Source organism: Coregonus lavaretus (assembly GCF_964263955.1).
Source record: "Coregonus lavaretus genome assembly, chromosome: 3".
In the NCBI taxonomy this organism is placed as follows: Eukaryota; Metazoa; Chordata; class Actinopteri; order Salmoniformes; family Salmonidae; genus Coregonus; species Coregonus lavaretus.
Genome location: NC_139990.1, coordinates 39359122 through 39379986, shown reverse-complemented (window position 1 = coordinate 39379986; position 20865 = coordinate 39359122). Strand labels below are relative to the sequence as shown.

Below are 20865 nucleotides of genomic sequence, written 5' to 3'. Positions count from 1 at the left end.
TCTGTAAACTTAGACTCGGGGCTCTGTAAACTTAGACTCGAGGCTCTGTAAACTAGACACACTGGTGTTATCTGGGTTGTATTCAGTTAGGCACCACACCGTACATAGCACAAAGTTTTGAAACAGTAAAAGGAAAAGGAGCGTTTTGTTATTGTTGTGTGCCTAACTGAACACGACCTTACTCACATATCAAGTTGTTATTGTCAAGTGCACTAGTACTGTGAAATGCATTTCTTGCTGGCTCTATCCCAACAATGCAGTAGTACTATCAAGTAAAAAGTCTACAACAAAAACACATGAGAAATAGAAATAAGATGAACACGAGAAAGTAAGTAAGTAAGATATATGCAGGATCAGTTCCAGGGTCAGTGCCAATACCATATTTACAATGGGCGTGCTCGGCCCTCTGTTTACTGTAGTCCACGATCAGCTCCTTTGTCTTACTGACGTTGAGGGAGAGGTTGTTGTCCTGGCACCACACTGCCAGGTCTCTGACCTCCTCCCTATAGGCTGTCTCATCGTTGTCTGTGATCAGGCCTATCACCGTCATGTCTTCAGCAAACTTAATGATGGTGTTGGAGTCGTGGGTGGCCACACAGTTGTGGGTGAACAGGGAGTACAGGAGGGGACTAAGCACACCCCCCTGTGGGGCCCCCGTGTTGAAGGTCAGCGTGGCGGAGGTAATTTTGCCTCACCACCTGGGGTCGGCCAGTCAGGAAGTACAGGATACCCGAAGGCCTTACGAGTGTTGACTTGAGTGTTGTCCCGTGGGTCGGCGGGGGCCCTTGTGCACGGCTCTGTGTTGTTTTTGTCTAAGCGTGCCTAAATGCATTGAGTTCGTCTGGTAGAGAGGCCATCATTTGGCAGATCCCCGCTGGGTGTTCTTTTGTAATCCGTAATGGACTGTAGCCCCTGCCACATGTGTAATAGAATTCCACCTTGTTTCTAGATTGTCCTTTCCTTGTTAGAAGGCTCTGTGGAGGTCGTAGCAGGACTTCTTCTACTTGTTCGTGTCCTCAGCCTTAGCTTCGGTGTTAATCCAGGATTTTTGATTGGGGAAGCAGCAAACCTTCACTGTGGGGACAATGTTGGCGATGCATTACCTATTAAAGCCGGTGCCAGAGGTGGTTAGCTCGTCGACGCTATCGGCGGAGTCCCGGAACATATTCCAGTCAGTGCTAGCAAAGCAGTCTTGTAGCATAGCCTCCGAAACGGAGGACCGTTTCTCAATGGAGCGAGTTACGGGTACTTCCTGTTTGAGCTTCTGCTTCTAAATAAGAAGCAGGAGTGTAGAGTCATGATCTGATTTGTTGAAGGGGGAACGAAGGAGGGCCTTGTATGTTTGCTTGTGCGTAGAGTAACAGTGGTCTAGGACTTTATTGCCCCTAGTGGCGAAGGAGACCTGTTAATGGAAGTTGGCATTACGTGCCTTAACGATTCTGAATTAAAATGAGGAAAGCAGCCTCCGGGTGTATGGTTTCCTGCTTGTTTATAGCCTCGTACAGTTTAAGTGCCAGCTTGTTGTTTTTATTGTCCTGAGGTGGAATATATACAGCAGTCATGATAACAGATGAAAACTCTCTCAGTAGGTAGAAGGGTCGGCATTTGACCATCAGGTATTCCAAGACGGGTGAACAATGGGTGGAGACTTCCACTGCACTAGAGTCAGCACACAATTTGTTGTTGATGAAGAGGCTTACCCCTCCCCATCTGGATTTCCCTGAATCCAATGTCCTGTCCACTTGGTGGTTGGCGAATCCATCGAGTTGGATAGCCATGGGGGGTGTCTTGTCCGAAAGCCATGTTTCAGAAAAGGCCAGAATATTGCGGTTATGAGAGTCCCGTTGATAGCAAATCCGCTATCGGAGGTCAGAGGTGGCCGGTTTACTATTGGCCTTAATCTCCCCAGCGCTCCCCACTCCTGCCTCTTTTTCGCCTGCGTTTCCTCTTGGATAGCCCAAAAATTGGGTCGGAATTACACAAAGAGCCCAGGGCAGATGAGTCGATGTTGAAGCTGGAATTGAGGTTAGTAACTGCCGATCTGAGGTTCAGAAGTTCTTGTCGATCATAAGTAAAGATAATCGCTAAAGATTCACAAATGAGCAAAGTTGGGTCAGAGCTCGCAAGACAGCAGTCATACAGTAAAACACCATCTTCAACTTAAAGCACGTCACTGATATTCTATAACAATGCCTGACCACTGCAACAGTAGGCCCCATTTGTTGTGCCAACAGGTGACTCGTGATAAGCAATCATGTCCTCATTCCTATTGCTCTGTATGTCCTACAGGGAGCTGTGCCAAAAGGGAATGCCACTAAAGAGTACATCGAGAGTCTTCAGCTGAAGCCGGGACAGGTGGTCTACAAGTGTCCCAAATGCTGCAGCATCAAGCCTGACCGGGCACACCACTGTAGGTAGGATGACCCAGCATACCACTGTAGGTAGGATGACCCAGCACATCACTGTAGGTAGGATGACCCAGCACACCACTGTAGGTAGGATGACCCAACACACCACTGTAGGTAGGATGACCCAGCACACCACTGTAGGTAGGATGACCCAGCACACCACTGTAGGTAGGATGACCCAACACACCACTGTAGGTAGGATGACCCAGCACACCACTGTAGGTAGGATAACTTCTTCCTCTTCATTGCCAGTTCCTTGGACAGGTCTGGGAAAAAAGACAGCCGGCGGCCTTCCCACTGAACGCCACCCTTTTCTTTCACCGCTTTAAGTACCTTGTCCCGGGCTGTAGACTGTAGAAAGCGGATGTGAACTGTTCTCGGGGGCCCATTCTTGTCATGCATGGGTTTGTTCAATTTCGAATTCGTGCCTGTCATCAAATCCAAATCCTTCTGCGATGATTTTCTGCACACGAGATTAGTCCACCGCTAGCCTCACTCCCCTCTTTCAGATGAACCAATCTCACCTTATTTCTCCTACTTCTGTTCCACCGCCAGCCTCACTCCCCTCTTTCAGATGAACCAATCTCACCTTATTTCTCCTACTTCTGTTCCATCGCCAGCCTCACTCCCCTCTTTCAGATGAACCAATCTCACCTTATTTCTCCTACTTCTGTTCCTCCGCCAGCCTCACTCCCCTCTTTCAGATGAACCAATCTCACCTTATTTCTCCTACTTCTGTTCCATCGCCAGCCTCACTCCCCTCTTTCAGATGAACCAATCTCACCTTATTTCTCCTACTTCTGTTCCTCCGCCAGCCTCACTCCCCTCTTTCAGATGAACCAATCTCACCTTATTTCTCCTACTTCTGTTCCTCCGCCAGCCTCACTCCCCTCTTTCAGATGAACCAATCTCACTGTATTTCTCCTACTTCTGTTCTCAAGTTCTTCCACACGATTCCACAATATGTCCAGCCTTTTCTGGTGATTCTCATTACCCTTCTCCAGACGGGAGACTGCATCCTCCACTGTCGAAATCCGTCCCTCTGCCCCCTCCATCCTCTCTTGTATCGCATCAACTTTTTCCTTTAGCTCGGTAGTTGTTGTTTTTATCGTGGAGACATCAGATGCAACATCCAACAAAATCGTGTTCATCTTTCCCATTTGCTCAAATAGATCCTTCAGATTTACCAATTTCTGTGGGTTTCCGTGTTTATCCATGTCTTGGTGGGGGGATTTGGGAGTCAATGTGGCCTTCTGTGAATACCGCGTGTTAGGCTTGAAGAAGTGTGTCAACATTCCAACAACGCCACTTTAGCAAGATGTTTCAAAATGTAAATGATCTTTATATTAAACTGTACTTAAAGTCAATATATTAAGACACAAATGAAAGTGTATGCCGTTGAATTTCAGTATTTACATGCGGATGTTAGGAGCTCTCTAAAGTGCTGCCATCTTTTTCGGTGGTCCCACGTGACTCTGCTGTGCACTTTGACTTTAGCACCACCAGTTACCTGAGGCAGACTGTCTGCTGAACACTTTGACTTTAGCACCACCAGTTACCTGAGGCAGACTGTCTGCTGAACACTTTGACTTTAGCACCACCAGTTACCTGAGGCAGACTGTCTGCTGAACACTTTGACTTTAGCACCACCAGTTACCTGAGGCAGACTGTCTGCTGAACACTTTGACTTTAGCACCACCAGTTACCTGAGGCAGACTGTCTGCTGAACACTTTGACTTTAGGACCACCAGTTACCTGAGGCAGACTGTCTGCTGAACACTTTGACTTTAGGACCACCAGTTACCTGAGGCAGACTGTCTGCTGAACACTTTGACTTTAGGACCACCAGTTACCTGAGGCAGACTGTCTGCTGAACACTTTGACTTTAGGACCACCAGTTACCTGAGGCAGACTGTCTGCTGAACACTTTGTCTTTAGGACCACCAGTTACCTGAGGCAGACTGTCTGCTGAACACTTTGACTTTAGGACCACCAGTTACCTGAGGCAGACTGTCTGCTGAACACTTTGACTTTAGGACCACCAGTTACCTGAGGCAGAATGTCTCCAGAACATTTTGACTTTAGGACCACCAGTTACCTGAGGCAGACTGTCTGCTGAACACTTTGTCTTTAGGACCACCAGTTACCTGAGGTAGACTGTCTGCTGAACACTTTGACTTTAGGATCACCAGTTACCTTTTGGCAGACTGTCTGCTGAACACTTGACTTTAGCACATCTTGCTGAGAAACATGGGACTGTGTTGTTGTTATTCATTTGTTTTCCCCTCCATACTAGTGTGTGCAAGCGCTGCATACGGAAGATGGACCACCACTGTCCCTGGGTGAACAACTGTGTGGGAGAGAACAACCAGAAGTACTTTGTTCTCTTCACAGTACGTACCGTTGCATACTTTACATACTGTAACATTCCATACTGTAGTTTACGTATTCCGTAAGACACCATTACACCTTCAGCCTGCTACAGTAACACAGACAAGTAGCAAATGTAGCTTATGGATTTGCAAATACACATTTCCTATTGGAAAGGTGTAGATTAAGATGTTTGGGTTGTCAAATGCCCTGAAAGTGACTTACAGTTTGTGTGACTACGTTGACACTTGACACTGTCTTACCATGAGTCTCTTTGTTCCAGATGTACATTGCACTCATCTCTCTCCACTCTCTGGTGATGGTGGTCTTCCACTTCCTCTACTGCTTTGAAGATGATTGGACAAGTAAGTCGTTTTGACCTTTTAAACCTGGCTGCTCATTGGTTTGATCTAGATCTCATTATAACACAAAGATTTTTCAATCAGCTCCTCTCAACCCTAACGATGGTCTCTGGTTATGTGTTCTTAATAAGTGTTTCAGATGAGGCAATACCACCCATCTCATGTGAAACTGTTCAAGTTACTCTACTAGTTGATCTGCCTCTAGTAAAGTCATAAAGGACAGTGCACTCCTTTTTAGTTTGACGTCCTATACTTCCTGACACTCAGTATTCCTTTTGGTCACTGGCACTGCACTGTGTACAGTAGTTCTGTTGGTCACTGGCACTGTGTACAGTAGTTCTGTTGGTCACTGGCACTGTGTACAGTAGTTCTGTTGGTCACTGGCACTGTGTACAGTAGTTCTGTTGGGCACTGCACTGTGTACAGTGGTTCTGTTGGTCACTGGCACTGTGTACAGTGGTTCTGTTGGTCACTGGCACTGTGTACAGTAGTTCTGTTGGGCACTGTGTACAGTAGTTCTGTTGGGCACTGGCACTGTGTACAGTGGTTCTGTTGGGCACTGGCACTGTGTACAGTGGTTCTGTTGGTCACTGGCACTGTGTACAGTAGTTCTGTTGGGCACTGTGTACAGTAGTTCTGTTGGGCACTATGTACAGTAGTTCTGTTGGGCACTGTGTACAGTAGTTCTGTTGGGCACTGTGTACAGTAGTTCTGTTGGGCACTGGCACTGTGTACAGTAGTTCTGTTGGGCACTGGCACTGTGTACAGTAGTTCTGTTGGGCACTGTGTACAGTAGTTCTGTTGGTCACTGGCACTGTGTACAGTGGTTCTGTTGGTCACTGGCACTGTGTACAGTGGTTCTGTTGGTCACTGGCACTGTGTACAGTAGTTCTGTTGGTCACTGGCACTGTGTACAGTAGTTCTGTTGGGCACTGTGTACAGTAGTTCTGTTGGTCACTGGCACTGTGTACAGTGGTTCTGTTGGGCACTGGCACTGTGTACAGTAGTTCTGTTGGTCACTGGCACTGTGTACAGTAGTTCTGTTGGGCACTGTACTGTGTACAGTAGTTCTGTTGGGCACTGTACTGTGTACAGTAGTTCTGTTGGGCACTGTACTGTGTACAGTAGTTCTGTTGGGCACTGGCACTGTGTACAGTAGTTATGTTGGTCACTGGCACTGTGTACAGTAGTTCTGTTGGTCACTGGCACTGTGTACAGTGGTTCTGTTGGGCACTGGCACTGTGTACAGTAGTTCTGTTGGGCACTGGCACTGTGTACAGTAGTTCTGTTGGGCACTAGCACTGTGTACAGTAGTTATGTTGGTCACTGGCACTGTGTACAGTGGTTCTGTTGGGCACTGGCACTGTGTACAGTAGTTCTGTTGGTCACTGGCACTGTGTACAGTAGTTCTGTTGGGCACTGTACTGTGTACAGTAGTTCTGTTGGGTACTGTGTACAGTAGTTCTGTTGGGCACTGTGTACAGTAGTTATGTTGGGCACTGTGTACAGTAGTTCTGTTGGGCACTGGCACTGTGTACAGTGGTTCTGTTGGGCACTGGCACTGTGTACAGTGGTTCTGTTGGGCACTGGCACTGTGTACAGTGGTTCTGTTGGGCACTGGCACTGTGTACAGTGGTTCTGTTGGGCACTGGCACTGTGTACAGTGGTTCTGTTGGGCACTGGCACTGTGTACAGTAGTTCTGTTGGTTACTGGCACTGTGTACAGTAGTTCTGTTGGTTACTGGCACTGTGTACAGTAGTTCTGTTGGTTACTGGCACTGTGTACAGTAGTTCTGTTGGTCACTGGCACTGTGTACAGTAGTTCTGTGAAGGTTGTTTGGATCCAGCCGCTCAAAGGGAATATGGAGTAGCCTCGTTTCCACATAGTCACTGCAGTATTGCAGAGATACACACTATGTTGCTCAGTAAGTGTATGACTGTCTGTGTGTGATTCAACTCTGCATGTTGTTCGTGCACTTTGATGCTCACTCTTCTATGCTGAGAAATGTCATTTCTATTTAGCGTTTGTTCATACCATAATTATTTGTAATGTGGATGCAATCAACAGTTAAAACCACTTGTCACACAATGCAACATTCTCAATCTCATACAATCAATAGAGGAGGTCCATAAAGATGGACACCCCAATGTACTTACCACTAATGCCTTGTTGGCTCAGTTCTCCGTATTGTACGTTGCTCTCCGTTACTCGGCATCACAGTATACATGATCTCAGTTCTAGCTCCAAGACGCTGCCAATTTGAAAAACCCCAAAAGTAGATTGTGCTGATTTATTGGCACATTGAACCATGTCACGTGCCGTAGTTTAAAAACTGTAGGTAGTGCTAAAACAATGATGTCATATCTGAATTCCGACAACTTTATGCACCTTTGCCATTGTTCCAGTCATCTATCTGAAAAGACTGATGTACAATATGCTTAGCATCCAGCATATAGCTGCCTAGACCACATCAGCCCGTCTAGAAATGTTGCTTTCACTGTGCTGTGAGTGTAAATGTTCCCCTCCCTCCCTCCCCTCCCTCCTGAACTCCAACTCCCAGAGTGCAGTTCCTTCTCACCTCCTGCGACCGTCATCCTCCTCATCCTCCTGTGCTTTGAGGCCCTCCTCTTCCTCCTCTTCACCTCCGTGATGTTCGGGACTCAGGTCCATTCCATCTGTACAGATGAGACAGTAAGTATTAGACCACCATGCTCCTCTCTTCTGTCCTTCACCTCCTCTTCATCAGACCTGGATTAAATATGTAATGTTATGTCAAATGCTTTAGGTGTGCTTTATTTAGCTTGACTGATGTGCAGGGTGGAGTTTGCACTCTTATGACTATTCCATTGGCATTTCAGCTGGGCCTATTACATTGGACAGGCAAACTTAATCAAGTGCACCTCAAGTATTTGACCTGTGTATTTAAGCCAAGTCTGCTCCCCACTGCTGTTGCTTTGGTGCTTATCTACTGTATGTATGACCTATGAACCTTAACCTCTCTACAACAGCTTACCCACAAAGAGGTGAATCCTAACTTCCACTTAGTAAAATGTTCACTTAGTCTCCTGAAAATTGGACTTAAGTGGAAGTTAGTGTCTAAGAGTGTATATAAAAGGCTCTGCTTGTAGTTGGATCATCTCCTTGTGGGAGTTATGAGTCTAGTCTTGTTTCTACAGTAACAGTGAGTTTCCTATATAAAGGAAATCTTCAACTTGAAACTTGAACATAAAATTCAGCCAAGGCTTGCAGATGCTCTGTTGAGTTTACTGTCAGCAAGTATGAAGAAACGTGTCCATGTATCTGTGTGAGAGGATCAGTTTCCTCTATTGTACCGTCATAAACCATGTAGTGAGTAGACTGTAGATCTCTCTGTGAGAAAGGATCAGTTTCCTCTGATGGTTCTGTACCGTCATAAACCATGTAGTGAGTAGACTGTAGATCTCTCTGTGAGAAAGGATCAGTTTCCTCTGATGGTTCTGTACCGTCATAAACCATGTAGTGAGTAGACTGTAGGTATCTCTGTGAGAAAGGATCAGTTTCCTCTGATGGTTCTGTACCGTCATAAACCATGTAGTGAGTAGACTGTAGATCTCTCTGTGAGAAAGGATCAGTTTCCTCTGATGGTTCTGTACCGTCATAAACCATGTAGTGAGTAGACTGTAGATCTCTCTGTACAACGTTTAGTGCTTTAAAACTCTAACTAAACTAACTCTGCTTTCATGCTCTAACATCTTTTTGTCTGCAACTTCAGGCCTGATTGTGTAGTTAGGGCTACTTTGTATAGTTAGGGCTAGGTTTTATAGTTAGGGCTAGGTTTTATAGTTAGGGCTAGATTACATAGTTAGGGCTAGGTTGTATAGTTAGGGCTAGGTTGTATAGTTGGGGCTAGGTTGTATAGTTGGGGCTAGGTTGTATAGTTAGGGCTAGGTTGTATAGTTGGGGCTAGGTTACATAGTTAGGGCTAGGTTACATAGTTAGGGCTAGGTTACATAGTTAGGGCTAGGTTACATAGTTAGGGCTAGGTTACATAGTTAGGGCTAGGTTACATAGTTAGGGCTAGGTTACATAGTTAGGGCTAGGTTACATAGTTAGGGCTAGGTTGTATAGTTAGGGCTAGGTTACATAGTTAGGGCTAGGTTGTATAGTTAGGGCTAGGTTGTATAGTTAGGGCTAGGTTGTATAGTGTCCTGAGTGGCGCAGTGGTCTAAGGCACTGCATCGCAGTGCTAACTGTGCCACTAGATCCTGGTTCGAATCCAGGCTCTGTCGCAGCCTGCCGCGACCGGGAGACTCATGGGCGGCGCACAATTGGCCCAGCGTCGTCCAGGGTAGGGGAGGGAATGGCCGGCAGGGATGTAGCTTAGTTGATAGAGCATGGCGTTTGCAACGCCAGGGTTGTGGGTTCGATTCCCACGGGGGGCCAGTATATATAAAAAAATGTATTCACTAACTGTAAGTCGCTCTGGATAAGAGCGTCTGCTAAATGACGTAAAATGTAAATAGTTAGGGCTAGCTTGTATAGTTAGGGCTAGGTTACATAGTTAGGGCTAGGTTACATAGTTAGGGCTAGGTTGTATTCCTAGAAATAGACAACATGTCTGGCTGTATTCTCTCTCATGGAGCCTCAGAAGTGGGGAATGATGTTCATTAGACCTCAGTGTACAGTGTATTTACATTTAGTCAATACAGTGCATTCGGAAAGTGTTCAGACCCCTTGACTTTTTCCACATTTTGTTACGTTACAATGGATTAAATTATTTGTTTTCCTCATAAACCCCCCCCCCCCCCCAACAGAAATACCTTATTACATAAGTATTCAGACCCTTTGCTATGAGCCTCGAAATTGAGCTCAGGTGCATCCTGTTTCCATTGAACATCCTTGATGTTACTACAACTTGATTGGAGTCCACCTGTGGTAAATTCAATCGCTTGGACATGATTTGGAAAGGCACACACCTGTCTATATAAGGTCCCACAGTTGACAGTGCATGTCAGAGCAAAAACCAAGCCATGAGGTCGAAGGAATTGTCCGTAGAGCTCCGAGACAGGATTGTGTCGAGGCACAGATCTGGGGAAGGGTACAAAAACCTTTCTGCAGCATTGAAGGTCCCCAAGAACACAGTGGCCTCCATCATTCTTAAATGGAAGAAGTTTGGAACCACCAAGACTCTTCCTAGAGCTGGCCGCCAGGCCAAACTGAGTAATCGGGGGAGAAGGGCCTTGGTCAGGGAGGTGACCAAGAACCCAATGGTCACTCTGACAGAGCTCCAGAGTTCCTCTGTGGAGATGGGACAACCTTCCAGAAGGACAACCATCTCTGCAGGACTCCACCAATCAGGCCCGTATGGTAGAGTGGCCAGACGGAAGCCATTCCTCAGTAAAAGGCACATGACAGCCCACTTGGCGTTTGCCAAAAGGCACCTAAAGACTCTCAGACCATGAGAAACAAGATTCTCTGGTCTGATGAAACAAAGATTGAACTCTTTGGCCTAAATGCCAAGCGTCACGTCTGGAGGAAACCTGGCACCATCCCTATGGTGAAGCATGGTGGTGGCAGCATCATGCAGTGGGGATATTTTTCAGCGGTAGGGACTGGGAGACTAGTCAGGATCGAGGGAAAGATTAACGGAGCAAAGTACAGAGAGATCCTTGATGAAAACCTGTTCCAGAGCGCTCAGGACCTCAGACTGGGGCGAAGGTTCACCTTCCAACAGGACAACGACCCTAAGCACACAGCCAAGACAACGCAGGAGTGGCTTAGGGACAAGTCTCTGAATGTCCTTGAGTGGCCAGAGCCTGGACTTGAACATGATCGAACATCTCTGGAGAGACCTGAAAATAGCTGTGCAGCGACACTCCCCATCCAACCTGACAGAGCTTCAGAGGATCTGCAGAGAAGAATGGGAGAAACTCCCCAAATACAGGTGTGCCAAGCTTTGTAGTGTGATACCCAAGAAGACTCGAGGGTGGAAACGCTGCCAAAGGTGCTTCAACAAAGTACTAAGTAAAGGGTCTGAATACTTATGTAAATGTGATATTTCAGTTTTTATTTTATTTCTTGGGGAGAAAATTCTAAAAACCTGTTTTTGCTTTGTCATTATGGGGTATTGTGTTTAGATTGATGAGAAAAAAAACTATTTAATTCATTTTAGAATAACGCTGTAACGTAACAAAATGTGGAAAAGTCAAGGGGTCTGAATGCTTTCCGAATGCACTGTACATTAGTCTATGGACATTTAGTCAACACATTAGTCTATGGACATTTAGTCAGTACATTAGTCTATGGACATTTAGTCAGTACATTAGTCTATGGACATTTAGTCAACGTATTAGTCTATGGACATTTAGTCAACATATTAGTCTATGGACATTTAGTCAACGTATTAGTCTATGAACATTTAGTCAATGTATTAGTCTATGTACATTTAGTCAGTACATTAGTCTATGAACATTTAGTCAACGTATTAGTCTATGGACATTTAGTCAACGTATTAGTCTATGGACATTTAGTCAACGTATTAGTCTATGGACATTTAGTCAGTACATTAGTCTATGGACATTTAGTCAACGTATTAGTCTATGGACATTTAGTCAACGTATTAGTCTATGGACATTTAGTCAACGTATTAGTCTATGGACATTTAGTCAACCATTTATCTATGGACATTTAGTCAGTACATTAGTCTATGGACACTTAGTCAGTACATTAGTCTATGAACATTTAGTCAACGTATTAGTCTATGGACATTTAGTCAACGTATTAGTCTATGGACATTTAGTCAACGCATTAGTCTATGGACATTTAGTCAACGCATTAGTCTATGGACATTTAGTCAACGTATTAGTCTATGGACATTTAGTCAACGTATTAGTCTATGGACATTTAGTCAACGTATTAGTCTATGGACATTTAGTCAACGTATTAGTCTATGTACATTTAGTCAACGTATTAGTCTATGGACATTTAGTCAACGTATTAGTCTATGGACATTTAGTCAACGTATTAGTCTATGGACATTTAGTCAACGTATTAGTCCATGGACATTTAGTCAACGTATTAGTCTATGGACATTTAGTCAGCACATTAGTCTATGGACATTTAGTCAGCACATTAGTCTATGGACATTTAGTCAACGTATTAGTCTATGGACATTTAGTCAACGTATTAGTCTATGGACATTTAGTCAACGTATTAGTCTATGTACATTTAGTCAACGTATTAGTCTATGGACATTTAGTCAACGTATTAGTCTATGGACATTTAGTCAACGTATTAGTCTATGGACATTTAGTCAACGTATTAGTCCATGGACATTTAGTCAACGTATTAGTCTATGGACATTTAGTCAGTACATTAGTCTATGGACATTTAGTCAACGTATTAGTCTATGGACATTTAGTCAACGTATTAGTCTATGGACATTTAGTCAACGTATTAGTCTATGGACATTTAGTCAACGTATTAGTCTATGGACATTTAGTCAACGCATTAGTCTATGGACATTTAGTCAACGCATTAGTCTATGGACATTTAGTCAACGTATTAGTCTATGGACATTTAGTCAACGTATTAGTCTATGGACATTTAGTCAACGTATTAGTCTATGGACATTTAGTCAACGTATTAGTCTATGGACATTTAGTCAACGTATTAGTCTATGGACATTTAGTCAACGTATTAGTCTATGGACATTTAGTCAACGTATTAGTCCATGGACATTTAGTCAACGTATTAGTCTATGGACATTTAGTCAGCACATTAGTCTATGGACATTTAGTCAGCACATTAGTCTATGGACATTTAGTCTGTCTGTGCTCAGGTAGTCATAGCTTAAGCCACGTCCTGACTTTAGAGTGAAAGAGGTTTTAAATCAAAAGGAAAAAGCAAAGGGGGTCCTGTGATTCGTCAGTTAGAATAACAGTCAGGGAGGAAGTAGTTTGATTGGTTCACAGTACACACACAGTACACTGAAGTTTGGTTGTCTCTCGTTTTCAGGGCATAGAACAGTTGAAAAAGGAGGAGAGAAGATGGGCTAAAAAAACTAAGTGGATGAACATGAAGGCGGTATTTGGACACCCCTTCTCCATGTTCTGGTTTATCCCGTTGACCCGACCTGGGAGGGCCCATGGGAAGGCTGAATCCTACCAGTATGTGGTCTGAGCTTAGCCACCCGGGGGAAGCAAACTCTGAGACAGAGGTGTTAACACCGCTCCATTCCTCCACCCCCATCCCTCCACCTCACCCTGACTCTCCTCCCCAACACTCCTTCACAATGCTGAACGGGATTGGAATCCCTCTAACTCTGAACAATTTATCGATTGTGCTTTTTACATTGCCACATTTTTTTTTTATGTTGCTTGGGAACAAAAGTGAAGTGGAGTTGCAGAGAAAAATATATATTCTAAAACTTTCAAACTTGTAAAAAACTTTGCCTGTTTTAACTCTTATGTATGTTGTTGATTTGTTTGTTTTTCTGAATCACTTTTCCCTCTGTTCTCTCGTCTCTCCCCTCTGTGTCTCCTCTCTGCCCTCTGTTCTCTCTCCCCTCTGTTCACTCCTCTGTTTTCTCCTCTCTCCCCTCTGTTCTCTCCTCTCTCCGCAGTTCTAGCTTGAGTGCCAGTTTGTTGGTGCTGTCATGTCAACTCAGGAGTTGGCATAATAGCACAAACCGATCTGGCACTCAGGCTACCTTCCGTCCTCCTGTCAGTCAAAACTAAACCCCTCCCTCCTCCTAACCCAGCACAGGGAACACATATTGTCTTTTCACTAGGCCTGTACAGTTGACCGTTTGAGAGGCTTTTAAAGCCAGATGGAAGTATAGGGTGTTGAGGATCAGTAGGTTAGCCATCTTACTTTGTTAAACACTCATATTTTCTTGTGTATAAAGAAAGTTAAAGTTACAGCATATCATGCCGCTCCTTTCAGGTTTATCCTTCTTTAGGAACAAGAAAACATGGAGTTGTTTCAGAATATTTCATGTGTGAAAGTTGCCGGTAACTCATTGATCCTGCTTTCTAGTTTCTATGTGTGCCAAATTCAGCATATTTCTCAATCACCCAAGCACTTGAAAAATACTATTTGTATTCTGTAGTTTCTCCAGAATATACGTTTTATGTTGGAATGAAACTTAATTTTGAGTTATTCAGGAGACGTGGAAACCAGAGGGAAGTAGTGATTCACAAAATTAACTTAACAGTTCAAATATATTTTGCAAAGTAAAATTCTAAAATATTAACCAACAAAGCTGATTATGCAGTAGTAGTTTTACTTGAATATCAACATCAAAATATGTCCAGCTGGTTACACATCATGAGTCATGACAAATATGCACTTTTCCTGAGATGTATCTATCAGTGGAGTTTATAATGTTTACTTTCTCTTGTGTGATCTTTTGTATGCTTGAAAAAACTTAATTGGGCTGGTTTCCCAGACACAGATTAAGCCTGGACTAAACATCTCTTTCAATCTCTATTGATAATGCTTTTGAGTAGGAGTAATCTGTCTCTTGGAAACCGGCCCATTATGTCATTGTTCAACATTGGGATTGTTCTTCTCCTGTGTCTTTCTTTGCTTTCTGTTTTTATTCTGTTTAGTTTGAATGGATGGTTGTTGAGTAGGACTGTCACCTAACTGAGGATGCATCCCAAAATGGCACCCTATTCCCTATATAGTGCACTACTTATGACTATAGCCCCATGGACCCTGGTCTAAAGTAGTGCACTATATAGGGAATAGGCGGCAGGTATCTTAGTGGGTAAGAGCGTTGTGCCAGTAACCGAAAGGTCGCTGGTTCTAATCTCAGAGCCGACTAGGTGGAAAATCTGTCTGTGCCCTTGAGCAAGGCACTTAACCCTAATTGCTCCTGTAAGTCGCTCTGGATAAGAGCGTCTGCTAAATGACTAAAATGTAAATGTAATAGGGTGCCATTTGGGAGTCGACCTGACACTGCTGCTGCCATGTCTTGCCTGTGAACAAGCTAGTGAAAACCTAACACAGATGGTTCTTTTTTTTTTTTTACTGATATTTTTCAACACTGGCGCAGAGAAAGAATAAATATTTCTGATTTGTTTAAGAAGCTGTTATTTTTTTCATGTCATATCCATATTAATGATCTTTCTCCAAGGAACTGTTATATCGTGTCATTGCAATGGGTGTTTGTATGCATGCACCTACAGTGCCTTGCAAAAGTATTCATCCCCCTATTTTGTTGCATTACAACCTGTAATTTAAATGGATTTTTATTTGGATTTCATGTAATGGACATACACAAAATAGTCCAAATTGGTGAAGTGGGATGAAAAAAATAAATAACGGAAAAGTGGTGCATGCATATGTGTTCACCCCCTTTGCTATGAAGCCCCTAAATAAGATATGGTGCAACCAATTACCTTCAGAAGTCACATAATTAGTTAAATAAAGTCCACCTGTGTGCAATCTAAGTGTCACATGATCTGTCACATGATCTCAGTGTATATATACACCTGTTCTGAAAGGCCCCAGAGTCTGCAACACCACTAAGCAAGGGGCACCACCAAGCAAGCGGCACCGTGAAGACCAAGGACCTCTCCAAACAGATCAGGGACAAAGTTGTGGAGATGGACAGATCAGGGTTGGGTTATAAAACAATATCAGATACTTTGAACATGGAAAGAATATGGCACCACAACAAACCTGCCAAGAGAGGGCCGCCCACCAAAACTCATGGACCAAGCAAGGAGGGCATTAATCAGAGAGACCAAAGATAACCCTGAAGGAGCTGCAAAGCTCCACAGCGGAGATTGGAGTATCTGTCCATAGGACCACTTTAAGCCGTACACTCCACAGAGCTGGGCTTTACGGAAGAATGGCCAGAAAAAAGCCATTGCTTAAGACAAAGAATAAGCAAACATGTTTGGTGTTCACCAAAAGGCATGTGGGAGACTCCCCAAACATACGGAAGAAGCTTTTTGGCCATCAAGGAAAACGCTATGTCTGGCGCAAACCCAACACCTCTCATCACCCCGAGAACACCATCCCCACAGTGAAGCATGGTGGTGACAGCATCATGCTGTGGGGATGTTTTTCATCAGCAGGGACTGGGAAACTGGTCAGAATTGAAGGAATGATGGATGGTGCTAAATACAGGGACATTCTTGAGGGAAACCTGTTTCAGTCTTCCAGAGATTTGAGACTGGGACGGAGGTTCACCTTCCAGCAGGACAATGACCCTAAGCATACTGCTAAAGCAACACTTGAGTGGTTTAAGGCAAACATTTAAATGTCTTGGAATGGCCTAGTCAAAGGCCAGACCTCAATCCAATTGAGAATCTGTGGTATGACTTAAAGATTGCTGTACTCCAGCGGAACCCATCCAACTTGAAGGAGCTGGAGAAGTTTTGCCTTGAAGAATGGGCATAAATCCCAGTGTCTAGATGTGCCAAGCTTATAGAGACACCCCAAGAGACTTGCAGCTGTAATTGCTGCAAAAGGTGGCTCTACAAAGTATTGACTTTGGGGGGGGTGAATAGTTAAGCACGCTCAAGTTTTCTGTTTTTTTGTCTTATTTCTTGTTTGTTTCACAATACAAATTATTTGCATCTTCAAAGTGGTAGGCATGTTGTGTAAATCAAATGATACAAACCCCCCAAAAAATCTATTTTAATTCCAGGTTGTAAGGCAACAACATAGTAAAAATGCCAAGGGGGGTGAATACTTTCGCAATCCACTGTATATCTATCCTCACTCTGCATTGGCTTTGGTTACTGATGTGTCTCCTACCACTTCTAGTGAAGCTTTTAACTGTCTCTCTGAGCCTTGAGGCTGTCAGACTTGCTGCTTTCTGAATGGTATGGGACGGAGGTAAGCCTGCAACAGACAGAATGGAGGCAACTTACATTTTGTCGTGCTGTACACACTTAACGTTACTGTGGAATGAATGAGTTTCCTGAACAACAAAGCATCATGCATGTGTTTCTGAACGTTTCTTATTGTCTCCGGAGTCATTATAGGTTTACGTTTAAGACCCGGGATGCATGGATGTCTTTTATTGACATAATTAGCCTGGAGTCTGTTCACTGCATTGTTTTGTGCCAACTTCACCAACACATAGGAGTCTGTTCACTGCATTGTTTTGTGCCAACTTCACCAACACATAGGAGTCTGTTCACTGCATTGTTTTGTGCCAACTTCACCAACACATAGGAGTCTGTTCACTGCATTGTTTTGTGCCAACTTCAACACATAGGAAAAGACCACACTGTCAGTGTCCATGCCTTCTCAGAATAGTATGGCCTGGTTTCCACACCCACAGATTCTCCATTGAGCCTGCATGTTAGTCCAAGAGGAGTTCATCTGGGTTCAGGAAACCAGACACTTATGTCACATTTTCACTTTCTCTCCCATTGAAACCAATGCATGACTAAGTGAACATTTGACCCCTAAATGATTAAATGTTTGATTCAGTCCCTCTGTCTACAGCTCACTGTGTTCTCTCTCTGTCCAGGGCATCGAGCGTCTGAAGGGGGAGCAGGCCAGGTGGGAGAAGACTTCGTGCTGGGAGGCCATGAAGTCAGCGTTTGGAGGGCCCTTCTCCCCATCCTGGCTCAGCCCCTTCTCTGACCTCCAGTGTAAGAGGGATCCCAATGCCCACATGGTGGTGCCACAAGGGGAGATCATCGAGGAGGACGTCATAGAGATACCACTGGTCTAGTATCATAGACTCCCATAGAAATAGAACGAATAGAATGGGCGTGGCACCTATAACCCTGGCAATTAGAATGGTTAACTCCTGAGTACGCTTGCTATGGATGCCTGGTTATAACCCTGGCAATTAGACTGGTTAACTCATGGGTACGCTCCCTATGGATGCCTGGTTATAACCCTGGCAATTAGACTGGTTAACTCATGGGTACGCTCGCTATGGATGCCTGGTTATAACCCTGGCAATAAGACTGGTTAACTCATGGGTACGCTCGCTATGGATGCCTGGTTATAACCCTGGCAATTAGACTGGTTAACTCATGGGTACGCTCGCTATGGATGCCTGGTTATAACCCTGGCAATTAGACTGGTTAACTCATGGGTACGCTCGCTATGGATGCCTGGTTATAACCCTGGCAATTAGACTGGTTAACTCATGGGTACGCTCGCTATGGATGCCTGGTTATAACCCTGGCAATTAGACTGGTTAACTCATGGGTACGCTCCCTATGGATGCCTGGTTATAACCCTGGCAATTAGACTGGTTAACTCATGGGTACGCTCGCTATGGATGCCTGGTTATAACCCTGGCAATAAGACTGGTTAACTCATGGGTACGCTCGCTATGGATGCCTGGTTATAACCCTGGCAATTTTACTGGTTAACTCATGGGTACGCTCGCTATGGATGCCTGGTATTGTGATCCATTATGCTGTCATTGACTTAATAATAATGATCAGGAGGGTGCTTCCATTGGTCCTGTTTCACACATGGACAGGTGTGTATTATACACATGAGTGAATTGGACATTTCATTTTTTGCATATCCCAACTCCCCCTGAGACACCCTGGGAGAGTGGGGTCTGGACTAGGCTTGAATGGGGACGCCAGTTCTATTCATTCTATTTCTATAGAGACTCCACTGGTCTAGTGTGGTGTCTTCCTACAGTGCTTCTATAGAGACTCCACTGGTCTAGTGTGGTGTCTTCCTACAGTGTTTCTATAGAGACTACACTAGTCTAGTGTGGTGTCTTCCTACAGTGCTTCTATAGAGACCACTGGTCTAGTGTGGTGTCTTCCTACAGTGTTTCTATAGAGACTACACTAGTCTAGTGTGGTGTCTTCCTACAGTGTTTCTATAGAGACTACACTAGTCTAGTGTGGTGTCTTCCTACAGTGCTACTGCTGCTTGGACCAAAGCCTTAAAGGGACTCAATCCTTAGAATGACCCACAAAATGTCCAGGTCTATGCCCCTGGTGATGTGAATGAGGTATAAATTCAACAAGGATGAGTTGGATTGACCCAAACATGCTTTTTCAGTACTCAAGAGCATCTCATGCATACGCAGCTCTGCATGGTTCAGTTGTATTGAGGGAAGAGCTCTAGAAGTGACCTGTGGACTGTGCAGAATCTAGACTGTCTGTGGCCTTCCTCTACTCTTACTTCACTGAGTGCCTTATAAACTGTCAAACTGAGAATTGACAGTTACTAGCCTTATTCTGCAAGGTATGCAAATGAGGTGGTAACAGTTTTTAACCTTTTTTTTATGTCTGTATTATCATGTCAGAGAATTACATTACCTTTATAAGTGTGTTTTAATTAAAGGGCCTTATCTAAACATTCCATTATTAATGTTCAATAACATTCAAATGTTAACATACAATTGTCATGCATTTATTATCATTGTCTTAATCTGGAACATGTAGCGCAAACACATTTATTGAATGAGGGTTAGATGATCGTGTAGGGGGGTTAGATAGTGTAGGAGGGTTAGATGATAGTGAAGGGGGGTTAGATTATAGTGAAGGGGGGGTTAGATGATAGTGAATGAGGTTAGATGATAGTGAAGGGGGTTAGATAGTAGTGAAGGGGGGTTAGATGATATTCTAGGGGGGTTAGATGATAGTCTAGGGGGGTTAGATGATAGTCTAGGGGGGTTAGATGATAGTCTATGGGGGTTAGATGATAGTGAATGGGGTTAGATGATAGTGATTGGGGTTAGATGATAGTGAATGGGGTTAGATGATAGTGAATGGGGTTAGATGATAGTGTAGGGGGGTTAGATGATAGTGAATGGGGTTAGATGATAGCGTAGGGGGGTTAGATGATAGTGAATGAGGTTAGATGATAGTGAAGGGGGTTAGATAGTAGTGAAGGGGGGTTAGATGATAGTCTAGGGGGGTTAGATGATAGTGAATGGGGTTAGATGATAGTGAATGAGGTTAGATGATAGTGAAGGGGGTTAGATGATAGTCTAGGGGGGTTAGATGATAGTGAATGGGGTTAGATGATAGTGAATGGGGTTAGATGATAGCATAGGGGGGTTAGATGATAGCGTAGGGGGGTTAGATGATAGCGAATGAGGTTAGATGATAGTGAAGGGGGGTTAGATGATAGTGAATGGGGTTAGATGATAGTGTATGGGGGGTTAGATGATAGTGTATGGGGGGTTAGATGATAGTGTATGGGGGGTTAGATGATAGTGTATGGGGGGTTAGATGATAGTGTAGGGGGGTTAGATGATAGTGAATGGGGTTAGATGATAGTGAAGGGGGTTAGATGATAGTGAATGAGGTTAGATGATAGTGAAGGGGGGTTAGATGATAGTGAAGGGGGTTAGATAGTAGTGAATGGTTGTACTGCACTTTATCCTTTTGTACAGGATGGTAATACTACTTCTACAGTCAAATGAAAGCTCCATATCATGGGACCACTATTGTTTACTCTAACATTTGAATAAAAGGGAAGTTGTCAATGATGCTATCTTTGTTTATCCATGTATTGATTGGTTCTCATATTAGCTCGACTACAGAATAAAGAACATGTCAGTCAGAGATTAAGTGACAAGATATTTCATGTAAGTCGCTCTGGATAAGAGCGTCTGCTAAATGACGTAAATGTAAAATGTAAAGGTTTATTTACAAAACTCTTATTTCAATGAATTGATATGCATTTAGTCTTACTGGTCATTACAATATTTTCAATAAAATATACATCTTAATCTTAATGGTATTATTCAAAATTCTTTGTTTGTATAATAATGTGT

General features: G+C 43.9%; 1 protein-coding gene across 2 annotated transcripts in view; it reads left to right on the top strand.

The window, feature by feature from the left end:
• Nucleotides 1-20826, top strand: part of LOC311126360 (palmitoyltransferase ZDHHC3-A-like) — a 29135-nt gene extending 8309 nt beyond the window's left edge. Inside the window, exons 5-9 of one of the 2 annotated variants that reach the window (XM_084158510.1) lie at nucleotides 2290-2414; nucleotides 4705-4801; nucleotides 5062-5143; nucleotides 7702-7832; nucleotides 17623-20826. In XM_084158510.1, the coding sequence (XP_084014636.1) occupies nucleotides 2290-2414; nucleotides 4705-4801; nucleotides 5062-5143; nucleotides 7702-7832; nucleotides 17623-17829 (642 nt within the window). In that variant the 3' untranslated portion in view covers nucleotides 17830-20826. Of the gene's footprint in view, nucleotides 1-2289; nucleotides 2415-4704; nucleotides 4802-5061; nucleotides 5144-7701; nucleotides 7833-13136; nucleotides 15453-17622 lie in introns of those variants that run through there. The other variant, XM_084158511.1, reaches the window with a different exon arrangement.
• The last annotated feature ends 39 nt before the right edge of the window (nucleotides 20827-20865 follow it).